The 17,668-nt window shown below is 45.2% G+C and overlaps 2 protein-coding genes across 3 annotated transcripts; one reads left to right on the forward strand and one right to left on the reverse strand.

The window, feature by feature from the left end:
• The first annotated feature begins 7,283 nt into the window (after positions 1-7,283).
• Positions 7,284-12,949, forward strand: LOC125540613. The gene is made up of 12 exons (XM_048704215.1): positions 7,284-8,150; positions 8,552-8,701; positions 8,867-8,942; positions 9,024-9,166; positions 9,263-9,394; positions 9,629-9,718; positions 9,832-10,017; positions 10,690-10,827; positions 10,970-11,193; positions 11,546-12,263; positions 12,347-12,504; positions 12,579-12,949. The coding sequence occupies exons 1-12, from the start codon at positions 7,386-7,388 to the stop codon at positions 12,619-12,621; spliced, it is 2,823 nt and encodes a 940-aa protein (XP_048560172.1). The 5' UTR covers positions 7,284-7,385; the 3' UTR covers positions 12,622-12,949.
• A 1,583-nt stretch (positions 12,950-14,532) lies between these two features.
• On the reverse strand, positions 14,533-17,408 carry LOC125540614. 2 transcript variants are annotated; one of them, XM_048704216.1, is made up of 2 exons: positions 16,064-17,408; positions 14,533-14,846 (listed from the first exon to the last, which is right to left on the reverse strand). In XM_048704216.1, the coding sequence occupies exons 1-2, from the start codon at positions 17,273-17,275 to the stop codon at positions 14,793-14,795; spliced, it is 1,266 nt and encodes a 421-aa protein (XP_048560173.1). In that variant the 5' UTR covers positions 17,276-17,408; the 3' UTR covers positions 14,533-14,792. The 2 variants fall into 2 exon arrangements, with proteins under 2 accessions (XP_048560173.1, XP_048560175.1); XM_048704218.1 differs by having other exon boundaries at positions 14,533-14,850.
• Between the last annotated feature and the right edge of the window lie 260 nt (positions 17,409-17,668).

Raw genomic sequence — 17,668 nt, forward strand, 5'->3', positions numbered from 1 at the left:
TCACACCCCTCTAAAATAAACCAAAAAATACGCCAATGTCCCTAGGGTCTGATTGTCTTCTTCCTCGAGAGCTGGCTGATGGCGCGCCACCCCTGATGCCTCCCCATCGGCAGAGCCAGCTCGCCATTATAAATTGCGCGTGGCAAGCCATCAAGGACACATGCCCGCGGAACCAATGCTTTCAAGAGAAAAAAAGGTCGAAGTAATCGCCGGAAGATCCACACATCCAAGATCAAAATCTTTAAAATAAGTTCACACGCCTCATGATGATACCGGAGCCCGCACCAACATGACGAAGAGGAGTCTGTATGACCAAGTTGTAAAGGGGAGCTGTCGTCACTGCCACACCAACAAACTTACAAATGGCGAGGACATGGACAAAACGTCCCAAATGGCAGAGACAACTAAGGACGAAATGTAGTAGACGACGCATGCGACAAAGGACGAGGCATTCATTACAATGTAGGGCACCGACTTCTGCACCGTGAGAGCAAGGACCAGGCCGACGGCTTCCTCGGTGAGAAGACGGAGGTGATAAGTACTCCCTCCGTCCGAAAACGAAGGGAGTAGAAGGAAGGCTAAAAGGAGTAATTGTACCTATGATACATGAACTTGCACGGTGGGTACATAGTCATCCAATAACTTAGGAAAGACACAAGTTGATCATGTAACTTGATGTTCGGGAACACTTGGGCAGATTTCCGTCACTCATGTTTTGTTGATTCCACCTACATGGCATGCCACCGTGGTAGCAAGTCCCACATGTTTGTGGGGGAGAGAAAGAGATATAAAATAAAATGGTGTGCCACACGGACTCGACGCGCGTGGGCTAGTCAACCCAACCGAAGAATGTTGTTGCCATATATAGAGATGGATTGTTTTCTACTCCCTCCGTACGGAATTACTCATGAAATGAATGTGTCTATAACTAAAATATGTCTAGTTACATCCATTTCTCGAATAAGTATTTCCGGACGGAGGTCCTTTCCACAATACATGTGCAAACACACTTGTTAGTGGGCATGATTTTTTTTCCATTCGATCAAAAAATGGATCGTATCCCACTACCAGAAAGGTAACATAACGAAAGAAAGAAAAAAAGCATCCAAGGTGCAACAAACCAACAAACTCAAACGTTGCATAAGTTTTGCTGCGTGTAGATATAAGTCTATTGCGTCGAGTGGTATGCCACAATGTGAGTCGCTAGGTGAGCAGCATCGTTGATGGAGAGGAGGACATGCTCGATAAGATGCTCTGTGCTCCCATGCAAGAGGATCTTCGTTTCCCCTGCTGGGGAGGTCATCGAGGAGCGGTTGATAATATCATCGTTTCCCCTGCTGGGGAGGTCATCAGGAATTTCCTCTTGTATTTTTTGAACAGTTTCTTCTGCATTAGAAGTTTGCTCTCCCAATTAGTGTTGCATTAAGTGAACATTAGGAATGAGCTTGCATGTATGACCATGCATCCACTTGTCTCCATACCTCCAACATTCTCCTACTTTCCCGAGTTTATGAAATGTGCCAGTAGTGATTTCTATTTGTTTGACATGTATACTTTGTTGTATATGTGTTGTTGTGTTACTATTTTTGTTCTAGAAACTTCCATTGTTCTTCTGATAATAATTGACATAAGGACTGATTTGCTTCTTAGGGATTACACTAACTATAGGATAGTTGGGTTCCACTCCCTTGGCTAGACAATAAGCACCAGTGAGTGATTGTGGCCTTAATGGTCTAACCTGTAATTTAATTCCCTCCCTTAAATCATTCACATAACACCTAACAAACCACAATTCTCCCAGCTCAGCATTTTCTTCCAGCACATCTTCCATTAGCCCTTCAAAGGTTTCAGTTAAGTCATAAGAGCCTTGCTCTAAAAATATCCTCACCATCTCAACTCCAAACTATTTCAAGGAGAGTTGTTTCTTCGATTTCCCATGTCTTCTCAACCATATATCAGCTTCATCGGTGACATACATTTGAGCAAGAGATACTTTTAACTCCTCAGGTGCAACAAACATCTAAAAATATTCATTACATTGCCTTATCTAGCCTACTGGATATTCTCCAGAAAATATAGTTTGAGACTTTTAGTTAAGGATTTCATGAACTGTGCATGCACCTCCCGTACATGTAAGTGCATCTAGTGCCACCCCTAGTTGGTTTTGGAGTATTGACGACAAACCTAGTTGAGGGACTAATGTGTTTGTGAGAATTGCAGGAAAACACAGGTAGAAGTCCCTCATTGATTCGGTTTTACTACCAGAGATGACCCCTAAAAATGTATGAAGACATTGAAGACAAAGGTGGTATATGAAGATATTCACATTGAAGACTATGACAAAAGAAGACACGTTATGAAGGCTATGGAGCTCGAAGACTTAGCTCTTTCGTAGTCTTTTTTCTTTTGTGTTGAGTCATAGGAACCACCGTACTGTTAAGTGGGGTCCAGGAGAACCAGTCAGAATGACTGAAGTGATGCCTAAATCAAAAACCTATGTCTTCGAGCGAAGACAATGAGAGCGAATCTTGTCCAGAGCCGGACAAGTCAGCTTTTCTTGTAGCCCAAGCAAAGTTGCCATGAGAGTTTGAAATCTGACCGTTGAGACACGTGTCAGTTCCTTAGTGACCCAGGGTCATTTCGGACAAATCAGGTCGGGTTGCCAAGTGGCTATAAATAGCCCACCCCCACAACCATAAACGGTTGGCTGCTCAGATTTCAGTGCACGGCTTTTGTCGTTTGAGAGCAACCCACCTCGAAGCCTTTGAGAGAAAATTCCCAGTGAGGAGAAAACCCCTAACCACCCAGAGCCAGAGCAAATTGGGCATCACTTGAGTCTTCTTGTCTGTGTGATCTGAAGACTTATTACACTTGAGGACTGTGAATCCTCCAGACGGTTAGGCGTCGCGTTTAGAGCATCCAAGAGACATTGTGGATTGCCAGTGAACGAAGGTTGTGAAGGTTTTGGGAGTCTACCTTGAAGACTTACCGGAGTGATTGGGCGAGGACTAAGTGACCTTACCTCAAGAAGAATATGGTGAGGACTTGGTGTCCTGGACTGTGTGTTCAGGACTGGGTGTCCGGGACTGTGTGTCCTAAGGTTTAAATACCTAGCCTCTCCAACCAAACGTACAGTTGTCACAGCAACTGGAACTGGTCCAACATATCATTGTCTTCAACGAGTCACTGGTTTCATCTTCACTTCCTTTTCTTACTGTTACACATTGTGAAGCCATTGCATGCTTGCTTTATCTTTTGTCTTCACAACATGAATGTATGAACTGTTTGGCTTCATAACTTCTTCCAACCTGATCCTTATTACACTGCAGTTGTTTGTCATTGTGCTTTCACTCTATTGAATACATGACCATGGCTGGCCTAGTGTAATCTAACTTCCGCTGCATAGTGATAGGCCTAATCTTCGCTGTTTGTCTTCATAACTCTCACGTTTTGAAGACTTTCATAAAAATCGCCTATTCACCCCCCCCTCTAGTCGATATAACGCACTTTCAGTACATATGTTCTACAGTAACCTTGCCATAGTTGCATGTCTTTGTTCTGTTGATAAAACTGATTGAATGCAGGAGTGTGTACATTGTTTCTTGCAGTAATTGGGTTTCCTGCCACACTATTAGTGTCCTATCTCACTTAAATGGGAAACCCAGGAGGCGTTGTTGCCCTGTTAGTTCTAATTGGTGGCAAATTCTGCATTTATAAGTTCTCCAATTGCTTAGACATTTCGTTCTCAGCTGCTAATTGCTTCCTCAACCGATTCACTCTTTCAACTTTTTCATGTGTTTGCTCATGATGCAAGGTAGGAGATCTGAGCACTTGAGTCGAACTGGAAGGGTTATCACTTTGAGGCATGTTCTACATTGGTTTCACCAATGTGTGAAGAACATAACTGATAGCTGAAAGTTGCTTACTGAAGTCCAAAAGTACTTTCTGTACATACCCAACTTGTAATGAAATTCCTCCCTGCTTGGAACTTATCGACTGTGCTTCCTCTTGTAATTTAGACACCTGAGTTTGCATTTGGGCACTATCTTTTAGCAGAACACCAAAATCATTGCGCAAGGATAGAACCTCTTGAAGATCCGCCTCATCGATTGCTTTTGCGCGTCCCATCTCCTTGATCTGAGGTGTAGGTTGGGATTTACCACTAGGAATCACCTAGAAACCATCCCTAAACCTCTGGTCCTGCCGCCACCGAGCTCCACGCCTCCCTGGCACACAGATCAATGCCTGAACGTGGGATTGTACCGCTCGAGCAGAGTACTCGAACAACCACCTCTGCTCTATTGATCCATGCCTGAACTGTCACCGACTTGAGCGCCTACACACTGCCACCCTGAACCTCAACCCCTCCGTCGGTGCCGCCTGATACACCACCTTCGCCGTCGCTCACGAAGAAGGGTGGGAAAAGGGGTGTGAATCACCGTTTTGACAATTTTTTCTCACCAAGAAACGCCTCTGCCAAGGATTGATGGCTCATGATACCAATTTGTCAGGACCAAAACAATATTTGAGGAGATGAATTATAAATTTACGAATAATTTGGCAACTATTGATTGGATCTGAACTATTATTTCTATAGGGCGAAGAGTGCAGGGTTCATGTGTTAGCCATGGCAGGTACCAATTGGGGAATTCAACAATGAACCTCTCGAGCCACATCTCCGCTGGTTATAGGCTGGAAAACAATAGCGAGTGTAAAACAGTGAAAGGTAGAAATGCTAAAACGTCAACGGTAAAGTAAATCATGCAATGGCGACTAGTCGTCTGAGTAAGGAGCCATCGCAGCCGTCCATTCCTTTGAATCGGTATTGCCAGATCTGCTACACCCCTTCTTTGAATGAACAATGGTGTTGACTGAACGTGCGACAGTCTAAGCCTGACATTGCCCCTCCCTTGAGAAACGACGTGTCCTCATGGCGCTTGTTGATTTGCACGCCAGATTTGAGTTGTTGTCTTGAAGAACTTTGGAAATATGTACTTGATAAATTTCGCGTCTTCCCATGTTGCCTCTCTAGGTGACAAATCCTCCAACTAGATGTACCGCTACACACATGCAAGTTATTTCTAGGAACTTGCCTCACTTGTAAGACTGAAGCAGGACCTGTTTTGATAGTTCGATCAGAAGTGACCATGGGTAAATTTGGGCTAGGTATGGATTTGCTGCCAATGTGCTTCTTTAGTTGACTCACATGAAAAACATGGTGGATTTTCACATGGTCACAAAATTGAAGTTTGTGAGCCATCTTGACAATCTTCTAGATGATCAAGAATGGTCCATAATATTTGTTTTGTAAATTTCAGAGCTCCTATGAATCCGAAAGCTGCTAGCCTATATGGTTCCATTTTAAGATACACCATGCCTCCAACCTCAAACGCTCTTTCACTTCTCTTGAGATCTACATATCTTTTCATTCTGTTCTAGGCTTGTTGTAAGTTGTCTTTCAGTTGTTCCAACATGTGTTGTTTAACAGACAAGAAGGTGTGAGTTCATCCTCAGGTTCCGGAATAGCTAGCTCAGAGATCAAGGGTGGAGTAAAACCATAAATAGCTTGAAAGGGAGACATTTTCAGGGTAGTATGATATGTAGTATTATACCAAAACTCTACCAAAGAAAGCCAAGAACACCATTTCTTGGGTTCATTGGTTGTCATGCGCCTAAGGTAAGTTTCCACACATTGGTTTACCCTCTCAGTTTGACCATCAGTTTGAGGATGGGAGGAATAATGTACCTCAGTTCACTTTTCAAACTAGCAAAAATATCCTTCCACAATTTACTAGTGAAAATTTCGTCTATGTCTGAAATAATGAGCTTAGGAGGGCCATGCAATCTGATAATGTTGTCCACAAAGGCTCGTGCTACACCAAGGACAGTGTATAGATGTGCTAGTGGTATAAAATGAGCATGCCTAGTAAATCTATGCACTACCACCAATATTACTTCATTGCCTTGAGATTGTGGAAGTCCCTCTATGAAAATTTATGTTGAACACCCTCTGTTATTTTCTGATCAGTAATGAATTTAAGAGACCGTTGATTTGTTTCGATGATGAGTTCATTTCCAATTAGATAGTCTCCGTCTTTTAAGTGCTTCTAGAATAGCCACAGTCTCTTTTCCATGAGTGGAAAGTGCAATATTTCTAGGGCACAAGGAAGAGTTGTAGTATGTTGGAGGTCTTCCATGCTGCTTCAACATTGCGCCAAATTCCTTTACCAGAAGCATCAGTCTCCAAGATAAAAGGCTGAGAGGTATTTGGTAGGACTAGAACTGGGGTTGTAATGAGAGCATTTTGGAGCTGAGCAAAAGCTTTGCCATGTTCACTCTTCCAGGAAAATTGTCCTTTCTTAATAGATCACATACCCTTTAATAAATTTTCTATAATAACCTGCTAACCCAAGGAAGCATTTTAATTTTGTAACACTATCAGGTGTTGGCCAGTCTACAATAGCTTTGAATTTTTGTGGATTAGTGGCTACTCATGCCACAAAGATCATATGACCCAGATATTCTACTTGTTCTAATGCAAAAACACACTTAGATAACTTTGCACATAACGGTTTTCCTTTAAAACTCTCAGGACAGTCTCCATGTGTGTCTATGTGATCTTTCAGAGTTGTACTGTAAATGAGTATATCATCAAAGAACACTAACACAAACTGTCTCAAATAAGGGCCAAAAAAGTTGTTCATCAATGCTTGGAAAGTGCCTGGTGCATTGGACTGCCCAAAGGGCATCACCAAAAAAGTCCTGACTCATAAAGGAAATGCCTCTGCCAAGGAACGATGGCTCATGATACCAAATTGTTAGAACCCGAACAATATTTAAGGAGATGAATTGTAAATCGACGAAGAATGTGGGAACTACCGACCGGGTCCGAACTATTTATTTCTATAGGGTGAAGAATGTAGGGTTCACGTGCTAGCCATGGTAGGCAGCAACCGGGGATTCAACAATGAACCTCTCCGGCCACATCCCGGCTGGTTATAGGCTGGAAAACAACAGCGAGCGTAAGACAGTGAATGGTAGAAATGCTGCTATCGCGACAACGGTAAAGCAATTCCTACGGTGGGGACTCGTCGTCCGAGCAAGGAGCCATCGTAGCCGTCCGGTGTATTTGCCGGATCTGCTACACCCCTTCTCTGAATGAACAAGGGTGTTGACTGAAAGTGCCACAGGGTAAGACTGACACTCCGGCCCCACCCACGTCCCCAAACACGAAACCCAGCCAACGGAAGGAAAACCCAAACACTCCGCGCCCCCAATCATTCACCCCCGCGCGGCCTCCTCGCCTTCCTGTCTCTCCCCTTCTCCCCTCCCTTTCTGCTGCAGCTGGGTAGGGTTTAGCGGTGGCTGAGGGAGGTCTCGGCGGCATGGCGCCGTCCAAGGGGGAGCGGCGGGGCGGCGACCCGGCCGAGGGGGAGGACGAGGATTCGGCCAGCGTCGGCCGCTGCGCCAGATCCGGCGGCATCTGCCCGACCCGGCGCCACGCGGACGACGAGGCCAGGTCAGCCGCTCGTACACCTGCGGCGAGGGCGCCGGGCGAGGGCGGGAGCCGGACGCTTGAGAGGCGCGTCGTGCCGGGGGAGATGCGCGGCAAGGGCGCGGCCGCCGATGTCGTCCAGGAGGCGTTGCCGACGTGCGGGTGCCACATCGAGCGCTACCGTCACCACGACGCGGTTCCCCGTCGACGCCCTGTACGGGTCGACGACGGCGAGGGCACGTCCGCGGCCGGCGCCGAGGAGGCCGTGCGGACGTGCGGGAGCTACACCGACACCCCGCCCCGATGCCCTACACCGGTCAGCGCGTCGACGGCTCTCGGCATCAAGGGCGGCCGCGGAGGGCGGGGCCTGAAGAACAAGCGCGATGAGATGCCCGTGGAGGTGAGCCGCGGCGGAGTGCACTCGGACGGCTTCGAAGAGTCGGTCGCTCGGTGCGGCTTCCGAAACCCGAGCCTGGTGCGGCGGTGCGCCACGCCGCCACGGAGGGACTCGACGCGGTGCGCGCAGATGGGGGCCTGCATTCCGGTGGCAGTTGGACGGGGTCGCGGCCACAAGGACACCCACGACGACTACTACGGCACCTCGAGGCCACGGGCTGCGGAGCTCCATGCCCCCACTGCAGATCTGCGCGCAGAGGTATGGCCTTCTCCCTTGTTCTTGTGTGCACGCGCGCGCTTCAAATTCTGCCGGAGTTACAATATGCACCTTCATCGCTGCTGGCTCATGTCATGTGTGTGCCCGCTGTAGCCCGTAGGTGTGGACGTGGTTGTTTGTTTATGTGAGCGCGCGGTATATATATGAGGGACGTGCATTCCCTTGTTCATATCTTGTTGCTGTAACCACACTGCCAGGATAGTGCATTCCCTTGTTCATGTTTGTTGCTGTAACAACACTTCTAGATCTTGTGTGTGGTTCCAGGTTGTATATATAAACTTTTCCTTGTTCTATTTCGAATGCATCTCTCTTCTGCATGTTTGAGATTTGCGCCATGCGTTGCATGAATTCTTTTGACATGCCATATGTTATTTCTGGATCAGATGTATGACACCGGGAGTATCGAGGGGCCACCTGGATCTTTCACTGTGAACAATGTCCAAGTGTTTGCTGGCTATGTCCTGCATACCGGTTCATTTCTGGAAGGGCCTGACTCCAAGACATTGTCTGTTGGCGATGAAGTGAAATACAAGGTAACATTCTTTACTTATTAATTCTTTATACTGAATCAGTAACCTATGAAATTTGCTAAATTACCCATATGCCGCACTTTGCTCTAAGGGTATGTTTTCAAGCCTCTCAGATTTTACAGGGAGTGCTTTTTTGTGCTCATGATGGTTTCGCTATTGCAAATGTAGGAAGTAATTGGTGACCGTATTGACCAGAAAGGTCCCATTGCTCTTCCAGAGAAGCTGATATTTGATTTCTCCCATGGTATGCTGTGATTATTTTTATATTGCATTCACTTGTTGTTTTTTTCCTCAGCTTGTCTACTCAACTGTTAGTACATAACAGGGAAACCTGTCCAACCAGAAGATTTGCAAAAAATTGAGTCTATAGTGAAGCAGCGAATAGAGGCTGAGCTGGAGCTATCTGCACAAGAAATAAAATTAGCCAATCCGAAGAGCGTGAATGGTCTTCGAGCTGTGTTTGGTGAAGTGCGTTCTCTTACCCAGCTCGACATACCATGTTGTCATATCTCGTTTGCCTGCCCTGTTATTTTGTGTAATTCCTTTTACATATGGGCTTTGTAGATCTACCCTGATCCTGTAAGAGTTGTATCGATTGGTCGCAAACTGGAAGATGTGCTTGCCAACCCTGAAAGCAAAGAATGGTTATCTGATATCAATGAAGCAAGTAAACTGGACGGAGCAACATTGGAAAAGGTAAACTTTTCCCCCTCTGTGCTTGTGTCTCTTTTAGTGTGAGCTACATGGTTGTGGTGCTCTCTGCTCTGATAAATTGGATATTATTAAAACTTACTGTGAGTTTGTTTGTTTTCTTAGAAACATTATGTCCTTAACCTTTATATGAAAGATGATGCCAATTGTACTTTGTAGCCATTTCCTGTTGACCTGCTTTGTATTAGATTGTAACTAAGAATGTTGTTTCTTCATCAGAAAATTGGATCGATCAATAATACACTGGATGCAGCTGCTATCCCAGCTGCAAGAAAAGCTGATCTAAAAGGCAATGTCTCAAAGTTGGAGGTCTGTAAATGCTTCAGTTCATTTGCCACATCTTGTCAAAGAGAATATTTACGATATTTGGTATTCTATTGGTAGTTAAAATGAAAGCTGATTATAGCTGTTGCATATATCAGGATCAACTAAGGGAGGCGAAGAAGAAAACGGGCAAAGAAAATGTCCAAAAGGCTGCCAAGACTGACATAGATGCTGCAGAAGCTGCTGTTTCTAAAGAAAAACTCTTCTGTGTTACTCATGCTGGTGTGGGTCTTGATACCACTGCTGCCCGGGAAGCAGTTGTCAAACCCATGGACCGTTTCAAGGTCGGCACTCCAATCCATTTCTTTCTAGTAGTGTCCGCATCATCTAAAAATAACTATAGATTGAGCATAACTAACTTACACCAACAGTTTTATTTTATTTATGAATTTAAAATCAAATTTGTGCCAAATATTTGGATGTGCTGGTGACCTCGTGGGTTTGGTTTTTCCAGAGTCTGCCAATAATGATATTGTATGTTGTCTGAACTTCTGAAATCCTAGTTTTATTCTGAAATTCTCAATTTAACGATTGTGTTAGTTTTATCCTAAATTTCTCGATTTTACTATGCTCACTGCATGTACTTCTGAAATGCTATGAATTTTATAGGTAACTTTCTTTAGATTTTCCTATATTGCACAACAAAGTTTGGCAATCAATTTCAGGCTGTGTCATTTATTCTATTGTTTCTAAATGTGTTTGTGGGTGGATATCTACTGATCTGATGTACGGACATTGTTTTCTTTTGTGTATTTGTATAGCTTTGGCTTTGTAGTACTCGTAAACCGATATTCTGTTCGTGACCTTTAGAGCATTGATGCACTTCTATATGTGCACTATCTCTTGACATTACGCGGGTTTCTCATTTCAATAGTTAGGGTAAACTAGTCAAAACTAGCTGGTTCGGGTTGTGCATTTCTCTCTCTCTCTTTTCTAACTCATTACTTGTGTTGCAGGATGCAGACAAGAAACAACTTGGTACAATCGGTGAGGAGGTGAAGCAGTTGGCTCAAAGAGCAAGGGATAACAGAGAAGCAAACAACAGCTCTTCTACTAGTGCAAGCATTAAAAAATCCGCTAATAACACTGTTCAGGTACTGCCTCTTTTCTGCCCCCATTTGTACACCTGATTTGTACTCCCTATACATCTGCACTTGTGGTTGGATAACAGAGAATGAAACCTATACTACCGTAGTTCTCCCTATGTTCTATATTTGACGTATGTTTTATTCTCAGATACTTGTGAAATTTTGTGGAGCAACTATTCCTGTTCAGGAGAACCTTGACATATTAAGTGCAAATATGCTAATCGATCATGTTTGCCGGTGTGCGGGAGTTAGTCTCACTGATCTCTATTCGACCTTCTGTGGAAGAATTCTGGAGCCGAATAAAGTTTTGTCATATTATCAACTCCAGAAGGATTCTATGGTTTATATTAATCCTAGACTACGAGGTGGCAGGTAGGTTTTAATTATAAATCTTATTATTACTGTATTTTTAGTTTGATGCTACAGTTTTTTTACCTTACTGTAAATTGTGAGCTGAATGTTCCTGAAGTACTGATTCTTGGTACTTTTTTTTTACCTTAGACCGCTGTTAACTGTGTTGTGCTGTGCTATTTGACATGTTTCTGTAGCAGTGACTCTAGTGATACATCTGTTGTACTAACATGTTCCCGAAAACTGATTCATGGTGCTTTTTTTCCCGTTAGATTGCTGTTAACTGTAATGTGCTGGCCTATCTTTTTTTTTTTCCTGCAATACTTTGGGTCCCTGTGTATTGTAAAAGCACTAAATTGTGTTTGTTTTGCAGTGCTGGGCGTAAAAACTGGGATGATGTAATCATTACTCTGAATCTCTACCACGGTGTGGCTTTGCCATGGGACCTACTTCTCCCCTGTCAGAGCAAGATATGTCCAGCAATGAAAGTGTGGTACCTGGATCATCCACTACAGGTTCGGTGTCAAAAGGTGCTTATATACCTTGGCAGAAAACATTACGTTGGAATTTGTTTCGGAGGCTTCACTTCCAAGCAAATTTTCTTCGATGCCAATGGTAATGTGCATATTGATGCTGCTCCTCAAGAGTATAGTCAAGAACTTGCCTTATTGGATTATGGTGCAGTTTCTGGAATATTTGACGATGCCTTAGAAGCTGGAATTAACAAATATCCAACCTATTTCTATAATCTTATCAGTTTCCTGTCAAATTGTCCTGCTGTTGATTTTCGAAGTAAGGCTGTGATTGCTTTTGTCACGAATCACCCCTCGCTGTTAACATATTCTCGAAGAATTCAGATCACTGCAGTTCTCGATATGTTGCTTACAAGGCTCAGTAAAGATGATTCAGAGGCCTTGATAAATATACTTGAAAATTTCTGTTGGGGGAGCAGGTTGGATAAGGTTCCTGCAATGTACCACACGTATTTCTTTCACTGGTGGTATGCTAGAGATGGGAGCATATGTACCCCTTATAAGGATAATGGAGTCAGCTTGCTCAAATTCTCTAACAACTTTTTCAAGTATCACAATGTAAGATGTTTAGTCTTTCTCTTCGGATACACACCCTCTTGTAATTTTGTATGACAAGCTGATACAATCTTCTTCCGATGCAGGGCTTCCCTCTAGAAGAGCGGGATGCAGCGTTTGCGTTGGCGACGAAGCATAAAAACTATCTACCTCAGCTACTGTTTTCCATTCTTATAACATTCAAAGACCCAAATAAGCCATGCCCTCCATCTGTTCAGGCTTTTATTGATGAAGTGATTGTAATGTGAGCTATGGCACTTGATAGTCAATCATACATAATATGTGAAGTTAGCTCACACGTTTGTTGATTATTTGCAGGCTAGGGGATCACACGGTCGATTGCGAGATTGCCCAAACTTGATTGCAAGCGCAATGCCTGGGAATGCGAGCTGGGTGACTGTTTAGCTAGATGGCTTGTTATGTGTTGTCAGAGCGGAATGCATGTCTAACACCGGCAGGAAATTGCTGTTGTTGTAAGCCTTTGAGCTTGTTCAACATTATATAACTGAAGTTTGTATTGCACCATTTCGAACCATGTTCATGGTGGTAGGGCTTTAATTTTGTGAGGTAGGGCTTAATTTTTCTGCTTGTGGCTTCTGAGTTGGTTTGGCTGGGAGGAAGACTAGCCTAGCTTTGCTCTGTGTGTCCAGCACAAGTGACATTCGATCATGTGTGTTTGGTTCGGCTGAGTCCTGGTGTATACAAATGTTTTCTTTTCAAGAGTGATGATAAACGATGATGTATCAGTGTTTGAAGTTCAATCAAGCTAGCTGAATGGCATTACCTCAAGAAAAAGAACAGGGCATAAACAAATCATTACATACAACAAGCATAGCACAAGCTCCACACCAAGGCCGCCTTAAGGAGACGAATTATAGCACACATCACAAACACAACACTAGGTGCCTACCCTAAACCAAAAGACGAACACCGGACGTCTCTCACGACAACACACCACCGTGACTTATGTAATCAACCATCCACCCATGATTGCCTAAAAGTGCTTGCCGCATAGATGTCAGGACTTGGTCGGTCTTGAGAAATGTATCGTCTTGGATGCACCAGTGACGACGTACGTAGCGCCTCTAAAGCTCAACCTAGGGTAGCAACGAGCACCAAATGATCGCAACACCGGATCTCCACTCCGTGTCTCCATACACAATACTCCCAACATAGGAATGGCGTTGAGAACACCGCCATCGCCGATTTAGAACTAAACCTAGGCTTTCACGCGGATACAACAACCAAACACCAATGTGAGAGGGGAGATGCTGACACACGCACGGGCGCCGTCCATAACACTGCACACCTACAACCTCACCCACCTGATTGGGGGCTACACCGTCCAAGTTGGATCACATCATCGCTGCCGCAACACCTCGTCTTCGTAGCCGAAACGCCACGGTCCACCATAGATCAACACAAAAACAGGGGCATGCAACCAATCTTCCACCTCCAGCACGACCGAAAGCTCACAACCCGAGCCAACAATCTCCAGCCGCACCGTCCAAGGAGTCGTCGCGTCCGACAGACACGAAACAGGCTTGAAAGGAGTAACATTTGACTGGTTACGCCACCATTCGGCACCACTATGCGGACCTCGCACGGCAGCCACCTTCGTGTCGCCACCAGGGTGTCCACCGGCATGCGCCAGCACCTCTATCGCGCTTCCCCGCCTAGCTCCGCTGCAACTCTGGGGCCCGTCGGGGCGAGACTCACGACCCCCGCCCCTTTGGAGGCCGGGCACCGCCACCACCACCGACCATGGAAGATAGGGGCAGGGGCTTTTTTTTTCTAAAAAGTTTTTGGGGCCTCCAGGGTTGCAGTATTTCTCTAGTCCACACTAAATACAAATGTTAAGTTTAAGAGGCCATGTTTTCTTTTTGAAAAGAGTCTCCAACTGGCTGCAGACCGACCTTTTCATACTCTTTCAGCTTGAAAATATTTTGTTTAAGACCAGTTTTTCTTCAGAAAGGGTACACTCAAGGGGCATCTTGCTTGAGCCATGATTGTACACCTTCCGTCAAAACTTGAAAATTGCGCTGATCTTTCAAGGCTGCAATAGCATAAGATCGGTTGAGGCATAAGAAATCCAGCCATGCCACAGAACAAATATAACCAAGAAAAGGCAATGCCTTGGTGGCAACAGACAACAGTTAATAAATTGAGTAATTATATATTCTTTTAAAATCCAGAATTTATGTTGTTTTTGGTCTGTCAATACGAGTGAAATTATGGGGCAAGCAAACAGCAGAGGAGGGAGGCATTAAAATAGTTCGAAACATCTAACATTGTTTCTAAATCAAACCAGTAGGATTCATGCAAGAAAATGACGCTGATGCAAGTTACAATCCAAAAGAAGCCACTCACTAGACATAGAGCCATGACTCATACATAATGCATACTACCCAACATCCAGTTTAACTACTAATACTTGATAATGACGACATTAAATGTCTCCAGTGGACCTCCTAAGCAGAAACAACTGATAATGGTGCGGTCCAAATTTCCACATGATATGTTGCAAGGATCTCAGGCCTTCATCCTCTTTCCACTTGCACCAAACTCGCTAGATTCCATCTCTCTCTGGCAAAATGAAACAGAGAAGTCTGTCAAACATAATACTTTTAATGTGACCATACGTCAAGTTATAATAATCTAAATACAAATTTAAAAAGAAAAAAATGCAAGGCTGAGCACATATGCGGCCATATTAATTAATTGGGCAACACCCAACACAATGTCTAAGGACCGTCCAAGATGCTCTAAATGTCTAAGGTCAGTCCAGGATGCTCTGAATTAAAATTGTCGAAACGACCATTGTGTCAAGGGTACAATTTTTACTTTTGATATCTTTCATTCAGACATTTGTCAGTGCTCAGCTCTAGTTTGAAATTATGCTTCATCTGCTATGTGCATCTTCGAATGGACTTGGATCATACCAATTCCGAGTTCAGAAACGAACTACAAGTACCCTGCTATATTCACTGAATGCCCAGGTCTTCAAATCTTAAAGTGTACGGGGTGAAGCTAATGACAACACTATCTCTATCAGAGGAAAAGAAAAGAAAAAAACAGCCTCAAGACATGCAAAAGAGTGTCATCATGATGTGCAAGAAGTTGGGTACTGATATGACAAGGGGGCAGAGTAATTTGGTAATAAAAATTGATTCCAGAATAATGATTGCCGATGAGCATCAATATCAGATATCTACTGTTCAACATGGGGAGGTGGCCAAATATCTTGATTTATATTAGCAAGTACTCCCTCCGTTTCTAAGTAAGTCTTTTTAGAGATATCAATACGGACTACATATGGATGTATATAGACATATTTTAGAGTGTAGATTCACTCATTTTGCTCCGTATGTAGTCCTTATTGAAATCTCTAAAAAGACTTATATTTAGGAACGGAGGAAGTATGAAGCAAACTGGATGAGATAAGCAAGCATTGGAATTTTAATCATTTTAAAACCTAAGCAAACTTACAGTAGCATGCCTGCAAATGAAAGCATGTTCAGTGAACATATATAAATTGATCCCAGAATCATGAACGATGAGTATCAATATCACACATCTACTGTTGAACATGGGGAGGTGACCAAATATCTTTTTTTCTATTAAAAAGTATGAAGCAAACTGGATGCCATAAACAAGCATTGTAATTTTAATAATTTTATAAAACCTAAGAAAAATTACAGTAGCACGCCTGCAAATGAAAGCATGTTCAGTGATAGTGAACATATATAAATAAAATGACAGTAGTATGCAAATGAAACTATGATTGGTGGTGGTAGTAGTACCGGGTGCTCCTGTCGTCGGTGCGCACTGAACTCACTTGCAAAGAGCTGGGAACGAATACGCGTCGTCTTCTGTTGATAGACCTGGACATCGTTGTTATTCCCCATGTCGACACGAAGCAAGTACCGGGCGTTGAACACTAGTCGACGACCCACCGCACTGGTATCATTTACGACTAGGTAGACGACGCCGTCTTGATGGATGCTCAGGACAGGGAACGACGGAGAAAGCTGTCCCAAACCAGCAGACTGGAAGTTGGCGTTAGCCCAGATGTCTCCAAAGCTGCACTTGTAGCTTCTGCTCCACGCTGAGTGGTCAGGCGACAGAGTCCAGACGGCCAGTCCAAATGTTTCGCCGGGCTCGCGTTCAACAAATGTATTGAAGGCGAGGAACTTGACGGAGCCATGAACACAGGCCACGGAACGGAACTCCTCAGCGCAGGGGCCGTATGGATAATCGGAGGCATCATAGTCTGGAGGTCCTTGGGGCAACTCAATGAAGCTGAAGTTGCAGTCCTTGCGCAGATCACAGAGCAACATGCCACGGTGTAGATCCACCCAGCAGAGGAAAGAGCCCCCAAAAGAGAAGCACGAGTGGACGGAGAAGTTGAAGGCGGTGGTGCCGGGTGGAAGGGGCAGGTCCCTGAGCTTGACGTCCCATTGTTTGGCGGACGACTCCCACAGCCAGAGCGCGGCTTGGGAGTCTTGTGTACAGACCCAGACGAGCTCAGCAAGAAGGTAACCGCCTTCCCCGGTGGCGCCGCACATGACGACGGCCGACTGGAACCCCATGGCTGTAGTCCTGCAGGTGCCGGGGGGGATGCAAGGGATGGCGGAGATGGAGTCGTTGCTGGCGTCGTAGATGAGATAGCCCCCCGGCAAGCTGTAGCCAGGGCGGTAGCCTCCGGCGTAGAGGGCGACCAGGTGCTTGTCTGCGCTGGAGATGCAGCCCGATTCCAGGCCGGCTGTCGGCGGGACCGGGGCGGATTTCGGCGGCCGTATGTTGAGGGAGGAGAGTTCCGGCGGATCGGCGACGAGCGGCTGGGCCTTGAATGTCTGCAGGTACTCCGCGACTGCATGAATCAACTTTTCCGGGCCCTCGGCTGAGCTTCTTGCTGGTAGTCCCCACGAGCAGCGGACTGGCCCTTCGTAGATCCCCGCCTCCTCATCGCACAACTCAACCTCGCGGTCGAGCAGAACCATCGGAGGGGCCATGGCGGCTACCTAGCTAGCTAGCTTTGGATTAGGGTTTGGTGGAGGGAGAAGGGATTTGGGGATCGAGGATGGCGGCTCGAGCGGCTAGGGTTAGGTGGAGGACAGCGATTTGATTTGGGGATCGAGCGAGGAAGGAGAAGGGGGATTTGCACAGCAGCAGGGAAACCGGCGTGAAGGGAAAGTGGGGACTCGCTTGGACCGTTGGATCGACCAGCGAACGGTGGATACGATATCCCAGCAAACGCACGCGGAGGTCTGTGCTTCGGCGCTTCGCTTTTTCACACTGCCAGATCAACTCCAAGGGCCGATCAACCGGACGGTGCATTTCTCCGTTTTTTTTGTCTGTTTGGATCGGTTACCTGCCTGGCGTCCGTCCAGTTTTGTATCTGGATC

This window comes from Triticum urartu, chromosome 2 (genome assembly GCF_003073215.2).
Source record: "Triticum urartu cultivar G1812 chromosome 2, Tu2.1, whole genome shotgun sequence".
Taxonomy (NCBI): domain Eukaryota; kingdom Viridiplantae; phylum Streptophyta; class Magnoliopsida; order Poales; family Poaceae; genus Triticum; species Triticum urartu.

Coding starts and splice junctions, on each gene's coding strand:
- LOC125540613 (XM_048704215.1), top strand. CDS start 7,386: ATGGCGCCGTCCAAGGGGGAGCGGCGGGGCGGCGACCCGGCCGAGGGG. Junction 9,395..9,628: donor ACGGAGCAACATTGGAAAAG/GTAAACTTTTCC, acceptor TTTCTTCATCAG/AAAATTGGATCGATCAATAA. Junction 10,018..10,689: donor AACCCATGGACCGTTTCAAG/GTCGGCACTCCA, acceptor CTTGTGTTGCAG/GATGCAGACAAGAAACAACT.
- LOC125540614 (XM_048704216.1), bottom strand. CDS start 17,275: ATGGCCCCTCCGATGGTTCTGCTCGACCGCGAGGTTGAGTTGTGCGAT. Junction 14,847..16,063: donor ACCGACGACAGGAGCACCCG/GTACTACTACCA, acceptor TCATTTTGCCAG/AGAGAGATGGAATCTAGCGA.